This window comes from Salvelinus namaycush, chromosome 14 (assembly GCF_016432855.1).
Source record: "Salvelinus namaycush isolate Seneca chromosome 14, SaNama_1.0, whole genome shotgun sequence".
Taxonomy (NCBI): Eukaryota; Metazoa; Chordata; class Actinopteri; order Salmoniformes; family Salmonidae; genus Salvelinus; species Salvelinus namaycush.
In genome coordinates, this window is record NC_052320.1 from 40,303,872 (window position 1) to 40,323,568 (window position 19,697).

At 45.5% G+C, this 19,697-nt stretch overlaps 1 protein-coding gene across 2 annotated transcripts in view; it reads right to left on the reverse strand.

Annotated features, from left to right (window-relative positions):
• Positions 1-2,203: 2,203 nt before the first annotated feature.
• Positions 2,204-19,697, reverse strand: part of LOC120059515 (transmembrane and coiled-coil domains protein 1-like) — a 68,717-nt gene continuing 51,223 nt past the window's right edge. For both annotated transcript variants that reach the window (XM_039008635.1, XM_039008634.1), the window contains exons 4-7: positions 10,762-11,019; positions 8,506-9,203; positions 6,778-6,913; positions 2,204-4,596 (exon numbers count right to left, since the gene is read on the reverse strand). In XM_039008635.1, the coding sequence (XP_038864563.1) occupies positions 4,282-4,596; positions 6,778-6,913; positions 8,506-9,203; positions 10,762-11,019 (1,407 nt within the window). In that variant the 3' untranslated portion in view covers positions 2,204-4,281. The remainder of the gene's footprint in view (positions 4,597-6,777; positions 6,914-8,505; positions 9,204-10,761; positions 11,020-19,697) is intronic.

Consider the following 19,697-nt stretch of genomic DNA (forward strand, 5'->3'; position numbering starts at 1 on the left):
CCCTTAGTTCCAGTGAAGGGAAATCATAACGCTACAGCATACAATGCCATTCTAGACTATTCTGTGCTTCCAACTTTGTGGCAACATTTTGGGGAAAGCTCTCTGTTTCAGCATGACAATGCCCCCGTGCACAAAGCGAGGTCCATACAGAAATGGTTTGTCGAGATTGGTGTGGAAGAACTTGACTGGCCTGCACAGAGCCCTGACCTCAACCCCATCGAACACCTTTGGGATGAATTGGAATGCCGACTGCGAGCCAGGCCTAATCGCCCAACATCAGTGCACGACCTCACTAATGCTCTTGTGGCTGAATGGATGCAAGTCCCCGCAGCAATGTTCCAACACCTAGAGGAGAAAAGAGTGGAGGCTGTTATAGCAGCAAAGGGGGACCAACTCTATATTAATGCCCATGGTTTTAGAATGAGATGTTCGACGAACATGTGTCCACATACTTTTGGTCATGTAGTGTATGTGTGTGTGTTTCTGTGTGAGTGAATGTGTATGTGCTTGTGTAAGGGTTGGATGTGTGGAGAGTCTCTAAGGTGCAGGTCTGAGCAGGTAGACAGGAGCCTGTTAGTCTGAGACCCGATACCTTTTGAAAGATGGTAACGGAGTGAACAGTCCGTGGCTCGGGTGATTGGAGTTCTTGACAATCTTCCAGGCCTTCCTCAGACACTGCCTGGTGTAAATGTCCTGGAGTGCAGGGAGCTCGACCCCAGTAATGTATTGTGCCGTCCGCACCATAGTGGTGGTGCAGCCCGACAAGATGCTCTCAATAGTACAGCTATAGACATTCTTGAAATTGAGGGGCCATGCCAAATTTCTTAATTCGCCTGAGGTTGAAGATGCGCTGTTGAGCCTTCTTCACCATGCTGTCGATATGAAGGGTCCACGTCAGGCCCTAGCTGTTCATGGGGGCGTGCTCCCTCTCCCCTCTGCTTTCCTGTAGTTCATGATAAGCTTATTGGTTTTGCTGACGTTAAGGGAGAGGTTGCTGTCCTGGGACCACTTTGCCAGGGCTCTAGCCTCCTCCCTGTAGGCTGTCTCGTCATTGTCGGTGATCAGGCCTACCACCGTCGTGTCGTCTTCAAATTTAATGATGGTGCTGGAGTCGTGCGTAGACACAGTCGTAGGTTAACAGGGAATACAGGAGGAGGCTGAACACACACCTGAGGGGCCCCTGTGTTGGGGATCAGCGTGGCAGAGGTGTTGTTGCCTACCCTTACCACCTGGGGGCGGCCCTTCAGGAAGTCCAGGATCCAGTTGCAGAGGGAGGTGTTTAGTCGCAGGGCCATGAGCTTAATGAAGAGCTCAGAGGGGACTATGTTTTTTGAAGCCGAGCTGTAGTCATTGAGCAGCATTCTCACATAGCTATTCCTCTTGTCCAGGTGGACTAGTCATTGAACAGCATTCTCACATAGGTATTCCTCTTGTCCAGGTTGGATAGGGCAGTGTGCAGTGCAATGGTGATTGCGTCGTCCATAGATCTGTTTGGGCAATATGCAAATTGTAGTGGGTCCAGGGTGGTAAGGGACTGGGACTGCGCTCTGCCCACCAACCTGTTTCCTGCCAGATAAGAAACAACCCCTGCACAGGGACAGCGTCAGCACTCCACTGCCTCTCCGCCCCATATGGACTGACATTTAGACATGAACAGCTCGGAAATATGAATGGGAAAATATATATATACTGCATAAAGGACACGGACGCACACACACACATTGAAAAGCTAAATATGTATCTCACATTTCTATACCCACTGTAAAGAAGGTGTTTCAAGGCTCAATTCGAGCGCACAGATCATCTGCGGGTCACGTCAGGCAACTAAGGAGTTATAAAACAGGATAGGATCGCCATCTAGTGGCTTAGTACATGAACTTCAACAGGACTGATTCATTCTATAATCAATCCACAATAAACATTTATCAGTGCTTAAGCCTACTTTGTTCCTTAGTTAATAATGTAAAATGTATCTCATCTAGACAAAGTTTAGTCCAGGCAGTTTAAGAATCTCTCTTAATTCATTAATCTGTTTAACGACATGACTTTAAATAATTGCCCATCCTCAACGAGAGAGCCGGAGACGAGAGAGCCTGAGACAGACACACACAAGACTATGAGTGTGCGTCCAGGTACACATGCAATAACACACACACACACACACACACACACACACACAAAGTCAGAGTGCCAGGAGTTAGTCAGGAATGCAGTTTTATTGTCCCACACTTAGAAAAGGACATCAGAAGGCACTGGAGTGGTTTAGCACACAACCCTACCATACACCAGAGAGGACACGGCAAGGTCACACCAAAGTCAACTCAGGAGCCATTCACCTGTGGCACGTTCAAGATCAAAACAATGAACAGTGTCTTTAAACTGATTGGTGTGCAACAATATCCATTGAGTTTCATGAATTCTTATTTCGAGATGAGACAAATTCAGTGCAGTTTCTGGTTTAAATCTGCTTCAATGATCCTGAACATAGGCCTAAGCCACCAGAGAGGGCTATGTATAGGAAGAAATGTACAAAGTGTTTCTCCACTTAGCGTCCCAGAAAGCTATTGCCAATATCAGTTATTATCCTCAAACAAGCTCCTAATGGAGCTGCAGAATGGACTTCAGATGGACTCATTCATGTCAGCTTGGTCGACTGAAGGTCCTTGAACAGATGAATTGGAGGATAAAATGGATTGAGAGCCAGCATATTCAACAGTGATCAAGGACCCAGATTAGGAAACACATATCAGATCATTAACAGTGAGTGTCTCAGAAGTGGCCTTGTTAAGGTATATTCTGTTAGTCTGGTCCCATATCAGTTTGTGCTTTGTTTGGTCAATTCTTCTGCAATGTCATGACCATGAATCAGAGGAGTTGGCTAATAAAGCACAAACAGATCTGGGAACCAGGCTAATATTATTTACACCTCAAATCCAAGGTGAGACATACAAGTCGGCCGTATGTACAATTGTCTGATCGTCGAAGAGAACTGTATGTTTTGTATCACAAATGGCACACTATTCTCTATTATACACAGTAAAAGTAGTGCACTATAAAGGGAATAGGGTGTAATTGACATTTTGCCTCATCCCCACAAGGCTATATAACCTGCTCTGGGCCTTTTCTCTTTACATACCAAGGAAAGAAAGAACATAAAAACCTCCCTATTTATAAACCAGGTGCAACAGGAGAGTTTTGGCACATAGTACAGAATGTTGGAGGAAACATGGGGATGAAAAGAGAGTGAAAGGGAAAGAGAGAACAGTAAGTGATGGAGTGAGTCACATTCGTAATACAGGCAGCGCATTGGACAACAGTAGCACGGCAGTGGATACAGTTGTGCTTTTCAACACGGACTTCAGCTGAAACAATGGGTGGGCACCAGTGAAAGCAGTATCATGGCAACTCCACATTTCCTGCAAAGTGGCCTTATTTGTACCTTTGGTCTCTGCTGGCTCTGTGGCGAATGGCCCTAACTGTTAAACCCTCCCTCTTGTCTAAGCTGGTGCCACACTCTAGAAGTCATTATCATTCATGATATCACCTCATCTTAATTGAAAAGGATGTAAATGATCGCTGGTAGAAACCGTAAGGAAGCACGAGGAGTCTCTAGGCGTGACCCTCAAAGTATTGTCCGGGAAACAAAGAGTCCTCTGTAGAAAGCTTCCTTCTGATCTCAGAATCAATCCATCGCGTGGGGAAAAAGTGCGAGGGCATTCATTCATCTTTTTATATTCTACCCATAACAGCCAGGTAAGAGCACTTTCTTCCTGAAAGGCAGACAATCAGAATAGCATTTCTCTGCAGAGGGTCTGAGCCTGAGCTGAACCTCCAATCAGTTTCCTGACAGCTCCTCTTTGTGCAGAGTGGGAGGAGCTTAACGCCACATGGCACAGAATTTTTTTTTTTTAAGAAAAAAAAAATATATATATTAGAAATAATAATAACGACAATAATATACTTGATTAACTCCTAGGAAATAAAACAGTATCAGGATGCATCCTGTGAAAGAAAAAAAACAACACAATTTCTGATCTCCAAAAATGTAAACAAAGTCTCATTCTTCCTAAATGAATGTCAGAACTGAGTGGTATTCTCATCTTAACCTCCTTCTCTGACTTTCTCCTCAGTCCCACCTCATTGAGCTAGGCTCATTCCTCGGAGTCCGTCAACACAACCACCACATCCCATTGGCAGTTAGGCCGTTCCTGCTTCTTGTGTGTGTGTGTGGACAGAGTTCCACCCCCATGCGTAGTCATAGAGACACACGTCTCCACGCGGTCATCTGGGTGGCTGCAGGGCGCGGTGTGAGCAGCCCGACAGCGCGTCCCAGTTCCTCCAGATGAAGGCGAAGAGCAGGATGAGGAGGAGGGTGGAGAAGGACCGGGAGCGGGTCTTCATCAGGGGGACCACACAGTTGGCCACGGTGGAGACGAACACCAGGAGCACGGCCATGAGGGCCAGGAGGACGTTGATGAGTTTCCCCAGCAGTGTCCGGGCTGTGGCATTCTCTAAGCCCTCGAGCTGGACCACCTGCTGCTGTTGCTGCTGCAACTCCATCTTAGAGATACGTGTCTGACACGCCTCCAGGGCTTCCTACAGGACAGGTCAAGAGAAGTGTGTTTACACATAGTATTACTCAGTACTACTACACAGACAAATAACAAAGATCATTACATGTAAAACTCTAGCGTTTAATTTAAAACATCAAAGAGAGGGATAGGTTAAAGACAAGGCAAGGGCATGCACCCACAACCTCATGCAGGACAAAAGGAGATGTGGTTTACAGACACGGAAATGCTCTGTTTACAGACAAACAACCCACTGAGGTTATGGTACACAGACATGGTATTCAGTTAATTTTACAGTCCTGTTTTAGCTGGTAATGCCCTGGTATTTAATAAGAAATTACTTTGAAACAATGGTTACTTTTCTGGGACTAACCTGTGAAAGAACTCAACACAAAAGCTAACTCTCTGGTACATTATGATGCTGGTTCTTATGGATTCCAATGAAACAAAACATACAGTTGAAGTCGGAAGTTTAGATACACTTAGATTGGAGTCATTAAAACTCGTTTTTCAACCACTCCACAAATGTCTTGTTAAAAAAACGATAGTTTTGGCAAGTCGGTTAGGACATCTACTTTGTGCATGACACAAGTCATTTTTCCAACAACTGTTTACAGACAGATTATTTAATTTATAATTCACTGTATCACAATTCCAGTGGGTCAGAAGTTTACATACACTAAGTTGACTGTGCCTTTAAACAGCTTGGAAAATTCCAGAAAATGATGTCATGGCTTTAGAATCTTCTGATAGGCTAATTGACATCATTTGAGCCAATTGGAGGTGTACCTGTGGATGTATTTCAAGGCCTACCTTCAAACGCAGTGCCTCTTTGCTGGACATCATGGGAAAATCAAAAGAAATCAGCCAAAACCTCAGAAAACAAATTGTAGACCTCCATAATTCTGGTTCATCCTTGGGAGCAATTTCCAAACGCCTTAAGGTATCAAGTTCATCTGTACAAACAATAGTACGCAAGTATAAACACCATGGGACCACGCAGCCGTCATACCGCTCAGGAAGGAGACGTGTTCTGTCTCCTAGAGATGAATGTACTTTAGTGCGAAAAGTGCAAATCAATCCCAGAACAGCAAAGGACCTTGTGAAGATGCTGGAGGAAACAGGGACAAAAGTATCTATATCCACAGTAAAACAAGTCCTATATCGACATAACCTGAAAGGCCGCTCAGCAAGGAAGAAGCCACTGCTCCAAAACCGCCATAAAAAAGAAGAACACCATCCCAACCGTGAAGCACGGGGGTGGCAGCATCATGTTGTGGGGGTGCTTTGCTGCAGGAGGGACGGGTGCACTTCGAAAAAGAGATGGCATCATGAGAAAGGACAATTATGTGGATATATTGAAGCAACATCAAGACATCAGTCAGAAAGTTAAAGCTTGGTCGCAAATGGGTCTTCCAAATGGACAATGACCCCAAGCATACTTCCAAAGTCGTGGCAAAATGGCTTAATGACAACAAAGTCAATGTATTGGAGTGGCCATCACAAAGCCCTGACCTCAATCCGATAGAAAATTTGTGGCCAGAACTGAAAAAGTGTGTGCGAGCAAGGAGGCCAACAAACCTTACTCAGTTACACCAGCTCTGTCAGGAGGAATGGGCCAAAATTTACCCAACTTATTGTGGGAAGCTTGTGGAAGGCTACCCAAAACGTTTGATTGAAGTTAAACAATTTAAAGGCAATGCTACCAAATACCAATTGAGTGTATGTAAACTTCTGACCCACTAGGAATGGAATGAAATAAATAAAAGCTGAAATAAATGATTCTCTCTACTATTATTCTGACATTTCACATTCTTAAAATAAAGTGGTGATCCTAACTGACCTAAGACAAGGAATTTTTACTAGGATTAAATGTCAGGAATTGTGAAAAACTGAGTTTAAATGTATTTGGCTAAGGTGTATGTAAACTTCCGACTTCAACTGTAAATATTAAGTCATTATCATGTATTGTCATCAAATTTAAATACCAGGTGAATGGTGAACTGTAAAATAACCTGGTACTCCCACACACAGAAGAAAGATTATCGTGCCTCTTCCTCATTCCTTACAACTGCAAGGTTTTCTGTTTGACTTCAGATGAAATTGTGTTTGTGAAATTAATCACAATCATACAATTGTCTGGCTATCTAGTTTGTATTTGTACAGTGTGTGTGTGTGTGTGTGTGTGGTTGTGCGTGTGACTGACCTGTGTGTCTCTGGCTCTCTCGTAGGACTGATAGGCTATCTTCTCCTCCATGCTAGCCAGCTCCTGCTTCAGGTTTAGGATCTCATTCTGATGAAGCTCTGTCAGATCATTCAGCTGCTCCTCCAGACGCTCACACCTAGACATACCCAAATATAGACACAAACGTTAGTCTTATAGCTCACGCAAACATAGACACAGGACAGAGATACAGAGAGGCGGACAGTCACACACACACAGACAAACACACGCTGTCTCGTGTACCCCTTTAGAGAAACAGAGGTTCCAGTTTTTCCTGGAAAAGAGCCTAAAGAGCTTTCAGGTCAAATGACAACTGACTGGACGGTTGGCTATCTGTGAGCTGATTAGCACATGCTTACTCGTCTGTCGATAAGACTGACCAATAGCAGATAATCAGCAGGATGACACTGACCAATCACGTACTCTCAGCAGGAGGGAGGAGACCAGGACGATTGGTGTTATTAGTAGTGGAAAGCAACTGAACAGGCAAAAAAGAGAGCTGGATATGAATGTGAGTATTTGTGAATACAGTATGTACAAAATGTGTCTCAGGAAAAATGTGAATAAACACATAATGTGCTTGTCTGTGCATGCGTGTGTGTGTGTGTGATTAGGTGAATCACCTCACCAGTCTGATCTCATTATGGCTCACCTGACCTGTTTAGAGTCACACTTTAATAAGATCTACAACTCTTCCCTCTGGTACCACACCGGCACGCACACACACACACAACAGATGTGACAATAAAAAGATCAAGCAGAATAGAAGCACAACAGGTGAGTCAGAGAGAGGGTGAGGAGGAGGAGGAGCTACCGCAGAACCCAAGTTTTCTGAGCATAAACTCATTGTTGGACATAAAGAACAAAAAAAACACCAGGAAATCAGCTCCAAGTTATTTTAATTTAAGAAATCTGTTCCAAAGTATTACCATGCATAATAGAGATACGTGATCATATACAAATGTAAGCAAGGTTTGAAATGATTATGTTCCAGTCAAATATTATATCTCTTTGGGCTTCTCGCGGTCAATTTGTATGTTCCGGCCTCCCGACCATCCGCTCAAGAAGAAAAAAATCGGTCTGCGGCTGAATCTAGTGGATGATCCCTTTTGGTAAAGTGTCCTCTAAGAGTTATACAGGTAGCAGTCTCAACACAGAAACTGTGTGAAATAACCAGTGGACTTAGTTCATTAGAAGTCATGGAAAGATCGATACAAAAAGTCTTCAGTCCAGGCTGTATTCTCATTCATTCATCCATCCATTTCTTCATTAGTTATGCTTCAGACTCTTATCAAAGGTTTCAACACAGTGGTTTAACCATAGCTGTGTGGTTAATTGCGAGAACATAGTCATCAGTAGACATGCTCAAAGCTCATTAGGGTCCCTCAGTTTTGATGGTCTGTATTTTTTTTGCCTAAACACATCTCTCTCTCTCTCCTGTTAATTTGCCTAAATATACTTAAATGGAGACCTCTGTTCCTGTAGTGTCTTTACTAAATTGTCTGTACAAACACCTCTACAGTTTAGTAGTCTACAGCTGTTCTCTCTGCCTGAATGATGCATGACGGTGTTTCTGTCATTTCTGTGTATCTGTATGGTTATCTTTCACTTAAAGATAACCTCTCAAATGTTAACCTTATCCATCTTTGAATGGAGTTTTTCATACAGTTCTCTCTCTCTCTCGTTATTTAGTGATTCTTGTTTCCTTACCTGAATCGTTCCTCCTGTAGGGTCTGCATGATGACAGTGTAGTCCCTCTGATAGTGGCTCTTAAGTCCCTCCAGACTCTCCTCTAGTCTCCCCTGGCCTTCCCTCAGCTCCTGCACTTCCTGCAGCAGCATGTCCAGCCTGGAGCTCTGGCTCCTCTCCAGGGTGTTCCCCTTGGAGCTGGGGGGGCCTCCGGGGGCCCCAGTCGTGCTGTTGGCCCCTGCCGACCCTGAGGTAGCGCTAGAGCAGTCATCCTCGCTGCCGTACTTGGGGCTGGACTGGAGGTGGTGGTGGCCTGCGAGGCTCAGAGACCTCCCCCCGGCCCCCATCAAACCCTCCTCAACACCTGACGGGTCATCCAAGGAGTCCTTCAGCCCGGGGATGTTGTCGGCGCTGCCAAACTTGTTGCGGAACAGCGAGGCGATCTCTCGGGGCTTGGAGACGACCCCGGCGGCAGCAGAGTGCGTGGCCTGGGAGAAGCTGGTGAGGCCTCCCTTGACGCTGTCCACCACACCTTCGCTGAAGCCTGTGACCTTTGCCCCCACGCCCTTTAGGCCCTGCTGCATGTCCCTGAGGACGTCCTTGGACTGGCGAGGGATGCCGTTGTGCTCCACCTCCCTCAGCTTGCGGTGGTAGTGTTCCAGCTTCTTATGCAGCTGCTGGATGGTCTGTGCTGACTTCTGGTTCTTCTTCTCAAACACCTGCAGTTATATAGGACATTTAGATTGCTGTGTTTAATATGACATTTACACTGAGTATACCAAACATTAGGAACATCTTCCTAATATTGAGTTGCCCCCCCCTTCCTTTTGCCCTCAGAAAAGCCTCATTTTGTCAGGGCATGGACTCTACAAGGTGTTGAAAGCGTTCCACAGGGATGCTGGCCCATGTTGACTCCAATGCTTCCCACAGTTGTGTCTAGTAGGCTGGATGTCCTTTGGGTGGTGGACCATTCTTGATGGGAAACTGTTGCGCATGAAAAAACAGCAGCGTCACAGTTCTTGAGACAAACCGGTGCGCCTGGCACCTACTACCATACCCCATTTAAAGGCACTCCCATTCACGCTCTAAATGTCCTTAAAAAAAAAATCCTTATTTAACCTGTCTCCTCCCCTTCATCTACACGTGGGTCAATACCATTTTTTAAATGCAGGTGCTCAGTCAGGGTCTCAACTTACTGTTGAGAGTTAGAATAATGGAATATAATACACAAGGTGCAAATTGGAAAAGTGGTTGTGCATCAACTCAATTAGCCCATGTCAGCAAAGATGTTTTAGATTGGTAAATTAGTCTAGCGGCCAGTTATCTAAACGTAGTAAGCATGGTCGAATTACCAACCGGGATAACCCATTAATCATCAATTATCATATTAAAAACTGCAAACATTTGCCTCCACCCTATGGCAAAATGTGTAGAATTGCAGGAAATTACCTGTAAAACTTCACATTTTTCTCTCTGCCCCATAGCAAAATTAGTAGAATTATATGAAATGAGTTATAAAATGTCAAAATGAGTAGATTTGCAGCAAACGTGCTTTAAAACTGCAACATTTTCTCTAAGCCACATGGTAAAATGTGCAGAATTGCAGGAAATTAACTTTAGTGGGCCATAACGACTAACTTATTTTCTCTGTCACGAGGGGGGGGGGGGGGGGGACTCCCCAAATATATGTATGCCAAGCTTGTAGCGTCATACCCGAGCTGGTTGAGAGAATGCCAAGTGTGTGCGAAGCTGTCATCAAGGCAAAGGGTGGCTACTTTGAAGATTCTCAAATATCAAATATATTTAGATTTGTTTAACACTTTTTTTGGTTACTTTTTTTGATTCCATATGTGATATTTCATAGTTTTGATATCTCCACTAGTATTCTACAATGTAGAAAATAGTAAAAATAGAGAAAAACCCTGGGATGAGTGCTGTAGGTGTGTCCACTTCAAACTTTTGACTGGTACTGTATCTGAATGTGATATTTCCGTTTTTTATTTTAATACATTCGCAAAAAAGTACAAAAAATTGTGTGTAGATTGATGAGATATATATATTTTTTAATCCATTTCAGAATAAGGCTGTAACGTAACAAAATGTGGAAAAAGTGAGGGGGTCTGAATACTTTCCAAATGCACTGTATTGTAGTAATATATTCTAACATTTAGCAGTGCTGTTATCCAGTAAAAGTAGATCTGTCTGGTGTATTGTCATTCAACTGTTTTGCGTTTCATATCAAAACAATAAAAACTCTGATTATAAAACAATGCTCACCTGTTTGATGCGGGCACTCTGCTGCTTGTCAGCGTTGTTGGCCAGTTTGAGGTACTCGGCCACGTTGTTGTCTCTGGCCGTCTGCTCAATCTTGATCTGCTCGGTGAGCTTCAGGATCTTCTGCTGCAGCTGGGCGATGGCCTGCTTGGTGCGCTGGGGGTCCGGGGTGCCATCGTCACCCCCAGAGAAAGACCCATCCTCCGCACACGACACTGCCTGGGGGGTCTGAGCTAAGCCACTCACCTCCAACCGCTCAATCTGGTGGAGGAGAGGGGAATTCATGATCACAATATTTCTATACCATGGGCTCCACAAAGAAAACAGAAAAAAGGAAGCAGCTGAAAAATCACCAATTTCCTTCCATATGCCCAGACAATACTGACTGTGTAGCATGGCATGCAGGCTGAACCATAGAGGAAATCCAACGCTTGTCATCAGTAAAAAATTGTTAATCATGAGTGGAGGTGGATAATATCATTGAACCTAATCACTAGTGTGCCCAGTACAATGTAGGAGAACATCATGTATGACAGGATGTCGGATTTGCGATTACAGTGTTGACATTGTTTCACAGATTAGGTCTACCTACAGACAACCTTTGCTTTTTCAGCCATCGACCTGATTTCTGCCAACAAGCACCAGTGTACAAAAAGCATCCTATCTAAATGGGAAATGTGGTATTCGATTAGCACTCCATGATAGTTTCGGAGTTAGAATAGACTGGGAACCATGAATCCCCGGAGCCCTACAACTCCAGTAGCGACAAAGTCGAGGGCCATGCTCACTACTTACTAACCTAACTGTCAACACATTCCCTGGGGCCATTCTCCGCATCAGAGACTGACACTGGCATATGCTACAGTGCACCGAACAGACAGGAGCAAGAGGGATGGGGAGAGAGGGTATTTGCACGCCGAAGTTGGGAAATAGAAAACCGGCAAATTCCTCACCTGTCGGCACAATATGACTAACCGATGACATATACCACGCTGTAATGACATGATTAAAATACAAAACCACAGCATCCGGTAATTGAGACAGCTGTAAGAAAACTAAAATCCGGTCTATTGAAACCATTACGCTCCAAAATACAGAGACACCTGATACTTTCGAAAAGACAAGGGACAGCGAAACTGCAAGGCAGCGAAAACTCTCTCACCTTGCCATTCTCCAATCGGAGTACTTGTTCCCAATGCATGTTCCCTTATTCCCTCAGTCTATCCGGCAACTTCATTCATGTATCCCGCTCCGGAGCTTCGCTCCTTGCTCACGCCAACTCCCCTAATTTATGTATACACATTTAGTGTACCTGAACACTGACTATCCTCCTCTCCCCGACGCGCCTCTCCCCCTCCCCACGGCGCGAAAGTGGTGACATCATCCTCCTGCAATCCCGCCTAGAGCCAAGTGCAAGAAGTGCTCAAACGTCAATCATTCTCCGCTCATGTTCCGATTGTGGTAAAAAAAAAGACTTGTCAGAGACATTTCAAACCGCCCGCGATCTGTATTGTTCATGTTTAATGATTTCAAACAACTTGGTGGAAATAAGCGGAACATTTATTCCTTCTATGAACACAGTAGCCTAGCCCTATAGTTTCACTATGTATTTTCACCTCAAGGTTCTCGTTTTCACTGTCACACAAGAACATTCATCATATGTATTGCATATGTATTAATCAAAATGTATTACACAATGCAAATGGTTTCTCAGAAAAAAACTGGAGGAAACAGGATGTTCTCCAAAAAAGGGCAAAATGAACAAATCTGACCTATTCCGTAAACAACTTTTTGACCTTGACATGCATTTATAGAAACGAAACCCTTCGAGATATAACTATTTATATAAAACTCCCTGCTTAATCTGTGTTTAATTTTTCCATTCTGAAAACAGACATTCATTCAGGGAGGAAAAACTGACTAACAGAGCACAGAAAGCAGGGTGGCTGGGAGTGTAAATTAGATAACATCAAATCTTTGAATCTCTCTGTGCCAAACAGCAGCTGAAGAAAGGTGGCAGCGGGACAAGCTCAACCAGTCTGACAGTTTCAGAAATGCCACGCACGCACAATCGCAACCCACACACACACACACACACACACACACACACACACACACACACACACACACACACACACACACACACACACACACACACACACACACACACACACACACCACTCACAAATGAGCTCCAATTATTTTGAATGCGGCATTGTTGGGCTCCCAAGTGGTGCAGCAGTCAAAGGCACTGCATCTCAGTGCATGAGGCGTCACTACAGTACCTGGTTCGAATCCAGGCTGCATCACATCTGGCCGTGATTGGGAGTCACATAGGGCGGGGCACAATTGGCCCAGCATCGTCCGGGTTTGACCGGGGTAGGACTTCATTGTAAATAAGAATTTATTCTTAACTGACTTGCCTAGTTAATAAAAAAATATATACAGTTGAAGTCGGAAGTTTACATACACCTTAGCCAAATACATTTAAACTTAGTTTTTCACAATTCCTGACATTTAATCCTAGTACAGAAATCCCTGTTTTAGGTCAGTTAGGATCACCACTTTATTTTAAGAATGTGAAATGACAGAATAATAGTGGAGAGAATGATTTATTTAAGCTTTTATTTCTTTCATTACATTCCCAGTTGGTCAGAAATGCACCCTCGTTGCGGGCCCCGGGACTGGGCACCCTTGTTGCGGGCCCCGGACTGGGCCCCCTTGTTGGAGGCTCCGGACTGGAGGGCGTCGCTGGAGGCTCCGGACTGGAGTGCGTCGCTGGAGGCTCCGGACTGGAGTGCGTCGCTGGAGGCTCCGGACTGGAGGGCGACTCTGGAGGCTCCGGACTGGAGACCGTCCCTGGAGGGAGCGGACTGGAGACCGTCCCTGGAGGCTCCGGACTGGAGAACGTCTCTGGAGGCTCCGGGCTGGAGGCCGTCTCTGGAGGCTCCGGGCTGGAGGCCGTCTCTGGAGGCTCCGGGCTGGAGGCCGTCTCTGGAGGCTCCGGGCTGGAGGCCGTCTCTGGAGGCTCCGGGCTGGAGGCCGTCTCTGGAGGCTCCGGGCTGGAGGCCGTCTCTGGAGGCGCCGTGCTGGAGACCGTCTCTGGAGGCTCTGGGCTGGAGGCCGTCTCTGGAGGCTCCGTGCTGGGCGCAGGCACAGGACTCACCAGGCTGGGGAGACACACAGGAGACCTGGCTCTGGGAGCAGGCACAGGACTCACCAGGCTGGGGAGACATACAGAAGGCCTCTTCCTTGGCCGAGGCACCGGATAGACTGGGGGTCTCGAGCGCAGAGCTGGCACCACCCGTTCTGGCTGGATGCCCACTTCCACCCGGCAAATGCGGGACGCTGGCCCCGAGCACACCGGCCTGTGAATGCTCGGCCGAGACACAGTGCGCATCACCCCATAGCACGGGGCCTGATCAGTCACATGCTCGCCACGGTAAGCACGGGGAGTTGGCTCAGGTCTCCAACCTGACTCTGCCACACACCCCGTGTGCCTCCCCCTCTCGGGCTTCCTTGCCAGCCGTGTTCCCTCATAACATTGCCACTCCGCTTTAGCTGCTGCCTTCACCTTCCTCTCTGCTTCTACCTGCTCCCAGAGCAGGCGATCCTTCAAGGCCAGTATCTCCTCCCACGTCCAGGATCCCTTGCCATTTAAAATGTCCTCCCATGTCCAGTCCTCCTTCTTACCACGCTGCTTGGTCCTTTGGTGGTGGGTAGTTCTGTAACGGTCATCGTTGCATGAAGAAGGATCGGACCAAAGCGCAGCGTGGTAAGTGTTCATGATTTTTATTAACACTGAACACTAGAACAAAAATAACAAAACGAGAAACGACAACAAACAGTTTTGTCAGGTGCAGAAAACACTAAACAGAAAATAACTACCCACAAAACACAGGTGTGAAAATGCTACCTAAGTATGGTTCCCAATCAGAGACAATGATAGACAGCTGTCCCTGATTGAGAACCATACCCGGCCAAAGCAAAGAAATACAACACATAGAAAAATTAACATAGAATGCCCACCCAAATCACACCCTGACCAAACCAAAATAGAGACATAAAAAGCTCTCTAAGGTCAGGGCGTGACACCAAGCTTCAACTTCCTGACTGATGTCTTGAGATGTTGCTTCAATATGTCCCATAATTTTCCTGCCTCATGATGCCATCTATTTTGTGAAGTGCACCAGTCCCTCCTGCAGCAAAGCACCCCCACAACATGATGCTGCCACCCCTGTGCTTCACGGTTGGGATGGTGTTCTTCGGTTTGCAAGCATCCCCCTTTTTACTCCAAACATAACAATGGTCATTATGGCCAAACAGTTCTATTTTTGTTTCATCAGACCAGAGGACATTTCTACAAAAAGTACGATCTTTGTCCACATGTGCAGTTGCAAACCGTAGTCTGGCTTTTTTATGGTGGTTTTGGAGCAGTGGCTTCTTCCTTGCTGAGCGGCCTTTCAGGTTATGTTGTTTTACTGTGGATATAGATACTGTTGTACCTGTTTCCTCCAGCATCTTCAGAAGGTCCTTTTCTGTTGTTCTGGGATTGATTTGCACTTTTTGCACTAAAGTACGTTCATCTCTAGGAGACAGAACGCGTCTCCTTCCTGAGCGGTATGACGGTTGCGCGGTCCCATGGTGTTTATACTTGCGCACTATTGTTTGTACAGATGAACGTGGTACCTTCAGGCGTTTGGAAATTGTTCCCAAAGATGAACCAGACTTTGATGTCTACAATTTGTTTTCTGAGATATTGGCTGATTTCTTTTGATTTTCCCATGATGTCAAGGAAAGAGGCACTGAGTTTGAAGGTAGGCCTTGAAATACATCCACAGGTACACAGCCGATCAGAAGCGTCTAAAGCCATGACATCATTTTCTGTTATTTTCTAGGCTGTTTAAAGGCACAGTCAACTTAGTGTATGTAAACTTCTGACCCACTGGAATTGTGATACAGTGAATTATAAGTTAAATAATCTGTCTCTAAACAATTGTTGGAAAAATTACTTGTGTCATGCACAAAGTTGATGTCCTAACCGACTTGCTAAAACAATAGTTTGTTAACAAGAAATTTGTGGAGTGGTTTAAAAACAAGTTTTAATGACTCCAACCTAAGTGTATGTAAATTTACGACTTCAACTGTATATAAACTGTGAAATCCTAATCATACAATGACAACTTTGAAACCTCCTGCTTTGGACTGGATGTGTCAATTTGTAGTTCGTAGTCTACATGAATAATCTATGAGCAGAATTACTGTTTTACCTCAATTAGCCACGAAATCCCTAGTTTGAAAGCCACTCTTTTCTTGAAGCTCTGCTGAGACATTTCCCCTACATTTTCTCCCACATAGGCCAGCACCCTACCTAATTTGAATTCTAGCCAATGAGCTTCAGGCCCTCGCATTCGAGTGACAGCTAGCAAAAGGCCTGCCCAGCATTATCCAATGAGGTTGCACGGCGGGCAGAAAGGGCTCAGTGGACACAGCAGAGAGCTGCCGCATTCAAAACATCTGGGAACTCAGAAAAATATCAAATCATGACATACGTGATCTTCAGGTTGGAAAGTCAGAGCTCTAGAAAGAGGCTTGAGTTCCCGAGTTGGAATTCTGAGTTGGATTGACCATTCAAATAGATGTTTTCCCAGTCTGAGCTTGTTTTTTCCCCCGAGTTGCCAGTTGTTTTGAACACACTGAAGTAAGAAGTCGGAAATGTCCTAGTTCCCAGTTTCGTGTTCCCAGTTGTTTTGAACGCGGCAAGAGAGACACAGAGAGAGCAATGACGTGGTGCACATATGTGACATAGTACGTCATTTTTTCGGGGACCACTTTTGGCTCGTGAGTACTACTTTCAGAAATACTGGCTAAAAAGTATACTGGCTAAGAAGTACACAAAATTACCAGAGAATCTCTTTAATGGCCCAATAAGAGAACACGCCTATTATTATGATGACAGCTAAAGTGAAAAGTCCCAATTAACAAGATGTGCTGCCGACTGACAAGGAAATGAATCAGAGAATGAGAAAATCTCGCATTTCAACCATATGCCTAAAGTGAGAATCCATAGGCCTATATATCCAGATCCAATAATGTGTCCAATTAAAGTGCATTCGTAAAGTTTTCAGACCCCTTGACTTTTTCCACATTTTGTTACGTTACAGCCTTATTATAAAAAGGATGACACTTTTTAAATAAGCGTCATCATTGGTAAGACTAAGCTACATGGCTTTAACTGCAGAAGTGAGATCAAATGACATGATGACACGGATTAACTGTGGCCTCAGAAACGGCCCACTAAAATAGCTGTCTGGCCACTGACTGAGATAGATAAAGGAGGGAGGCCAAAGAATGGCTGAGTCAGCTGACCACAGTGAACTTGAGTGCCCTGCGAAGCAGCGCTGAGATACAAGCTTGCCTGTGATAAACGAAGAGCTCAGAGACACTCACAGACTGGCACAGGAGTCCCTCCCCATAAACCGGGCCTAAAACGCACAATAAGCAAGACTTCGAGCATGCGTCCAGGTACAGATGCAAGAACACACACACACACACACACACACACACACACACACACACACACACACACACACACACACACACACACACACACACACACACACACACACACACACACACACACACACACACACACACACCAGAAAGAGGAGAATGGTAATCCCTCATTTTCCCAATGCCCCTCTCAGCTATAAGGGAGGACAGGCACTGATAAGGGCTTTATGAAAGCAGACTCCTCCAATGCCCTAGAGATCCTCACCCACTCGGAACACGTTACCATAGTTACACTGTTCCGTCTGATCCTTAGAAGCTAGGGGTCAAGGGTTGTAAAGCTAATCTGGAGTCTAAAGTTCAGATCTCAAAGAAAGGAAGGAAAAGGGAGAGCGAGAGAGAGAGAGACCAACAGAGATGTACTTAGCCACGGAGAAAAGATACCCTAAACTCAATACACCTGTGACAAGCACACCTTATTGTTTACGCCTAGACGGAGCATACAGTCTGTATACAGTAGACAATCACAAAGCACATTCACATGACAGAGCAACGTTTATCCCTGACTGCTTCATAGGTTGAAAATGGGATACATATATGGTACGATACACAGTATGTGTGTCATACATTGGATATATACCTGCACCCCTCACCCAACTAACTCTTGTCAGCCATAAATCAACTCCTGATAAGGGCACATACCAGTAAGTGGGTAAGTGAAAACTCCATTTAGGTTCACTGCAGTTCACAAATTCACCATTATCTGTAATGGCTTTGGCTATCTGCGGGCTCAAGTTCAGTGCATGCATCACCCTTATCAGGAGTTGACTGAGGTATCACCACTTCACGTACATGGTAATGAGTTACATACTGTAGTGCCACCCACTGTACAATATAGCCACACCCCGGAGAACTCCACCTGACTAACCACTGTGGATATCTCTGTGACTCCCCTGTGTGTGTGTCCACCTGAATTAAGCCTAGATATAACATCAGAGCATGTGAGTGTAAATCATTTACCAGTAGTAAGTACACAGCAGACCTTACAGTGCAGTACTATTCTATACTAGGACTAGGGAGAGCTTACTGCACAGCTCAGTATACGATTGGCAGACTGGGAGACACTGTAATGGACTAAGGCCCTGGAATTTCCCTCTCTAGGGCAATGCAAGGCAAACTGATTAACACAAGTTCCCAATGCTTTTCCTTTCCTGATCTCCTCTCCCCGTCTTAATGACTCCCCTCTTCTCCTCTCTTCCTCCATCTCCTGCTCTTCCTCCCCATTTAACCTCAATTTCCTCTCCTCTCCTCTCCTCTCCTCTCCTCTCCTCTCCTCTCCTCTCCTCTCCTCTCCTCTCCTCTCCTCTCCTCTCCTCTCCTCTCTTCTCTACTCCTCTCCTTTCCTGATGGCCTCAGTTCCCACCCAGCCTTGCCAAATAAAGCAGCTCTGAGAGTTTTGTAATGGAAATCCGCTTTATTTGTGTCTTTAAGGGGTTCCAATCAGACAACAATGAGGTCCATTCAATAGCTACGGACAATTACATAACTCTGTGTGACGCTGGGCAAAGCAGCAATTTACTATGCACACAAACATACAGTTCGAGCTCGCCAGCAGCTAACTTTTGTTGTGTGGAGGAATTCAGAGGGGTCTGGGAGAAAAGCCTGTTGTGTCCGCTTCCAGCAGGAAAAAAAAAACACACCGACTAAACTAAACTAAACTGGGAGCCTGTTGAAACACTGTGGCTTTCCCTAGCCCAGCCATCGCAACACAGGCTTTCAGTCGCCATGACGTCAAAACAAAGTCCTCTCAAAGCTCCTCAGTACAGGCCTTTGGTCTCTTACCGCAACTCACAGTCTCTCAAATGCTCTGTTGTGTTTCAACGTGGGTGCGCATCGGTTCATGTAATGCAAGGACATTTGTACACATTGTAGACAGATTAACATTCCTAGACGGTTATATATGGATGGATACAGACATGGATGTCTGTACACATGTATATACGATGAACAACAACATTTTGAGAAATGCGTGCACGTGGGCTGTGAGGTCCGACATAGATGAACACGCGCACACACACAGGCACACGCTGTATACAGGTGGAGACTCACGGTGGTGGGGGAGGGAGATGGAGAGGCGTCAGCAGTTATCAGTTTGAGGATGACCTCCATGACGAGGGGGTGCATGGAGCCTCACACAGCCTCACGTGGGGAGGGGGTCATCGGGAGGGGGTGGGTGTCATTGACACCTCAGAGGAGAGTGGGGTCTGTCCCACAGCAGGGAGGAGGACTGAGCCAAGGGTCCACTCATCACACTGGACACACGTACTGTCTGGTCCTCTTGGAACAAGGTCCACTACCACTAGACAAAGACTGTGAATAACCTCTGTAGGAGCCAATGGAATACTATCAAGACTGAGTACAGTATCTGG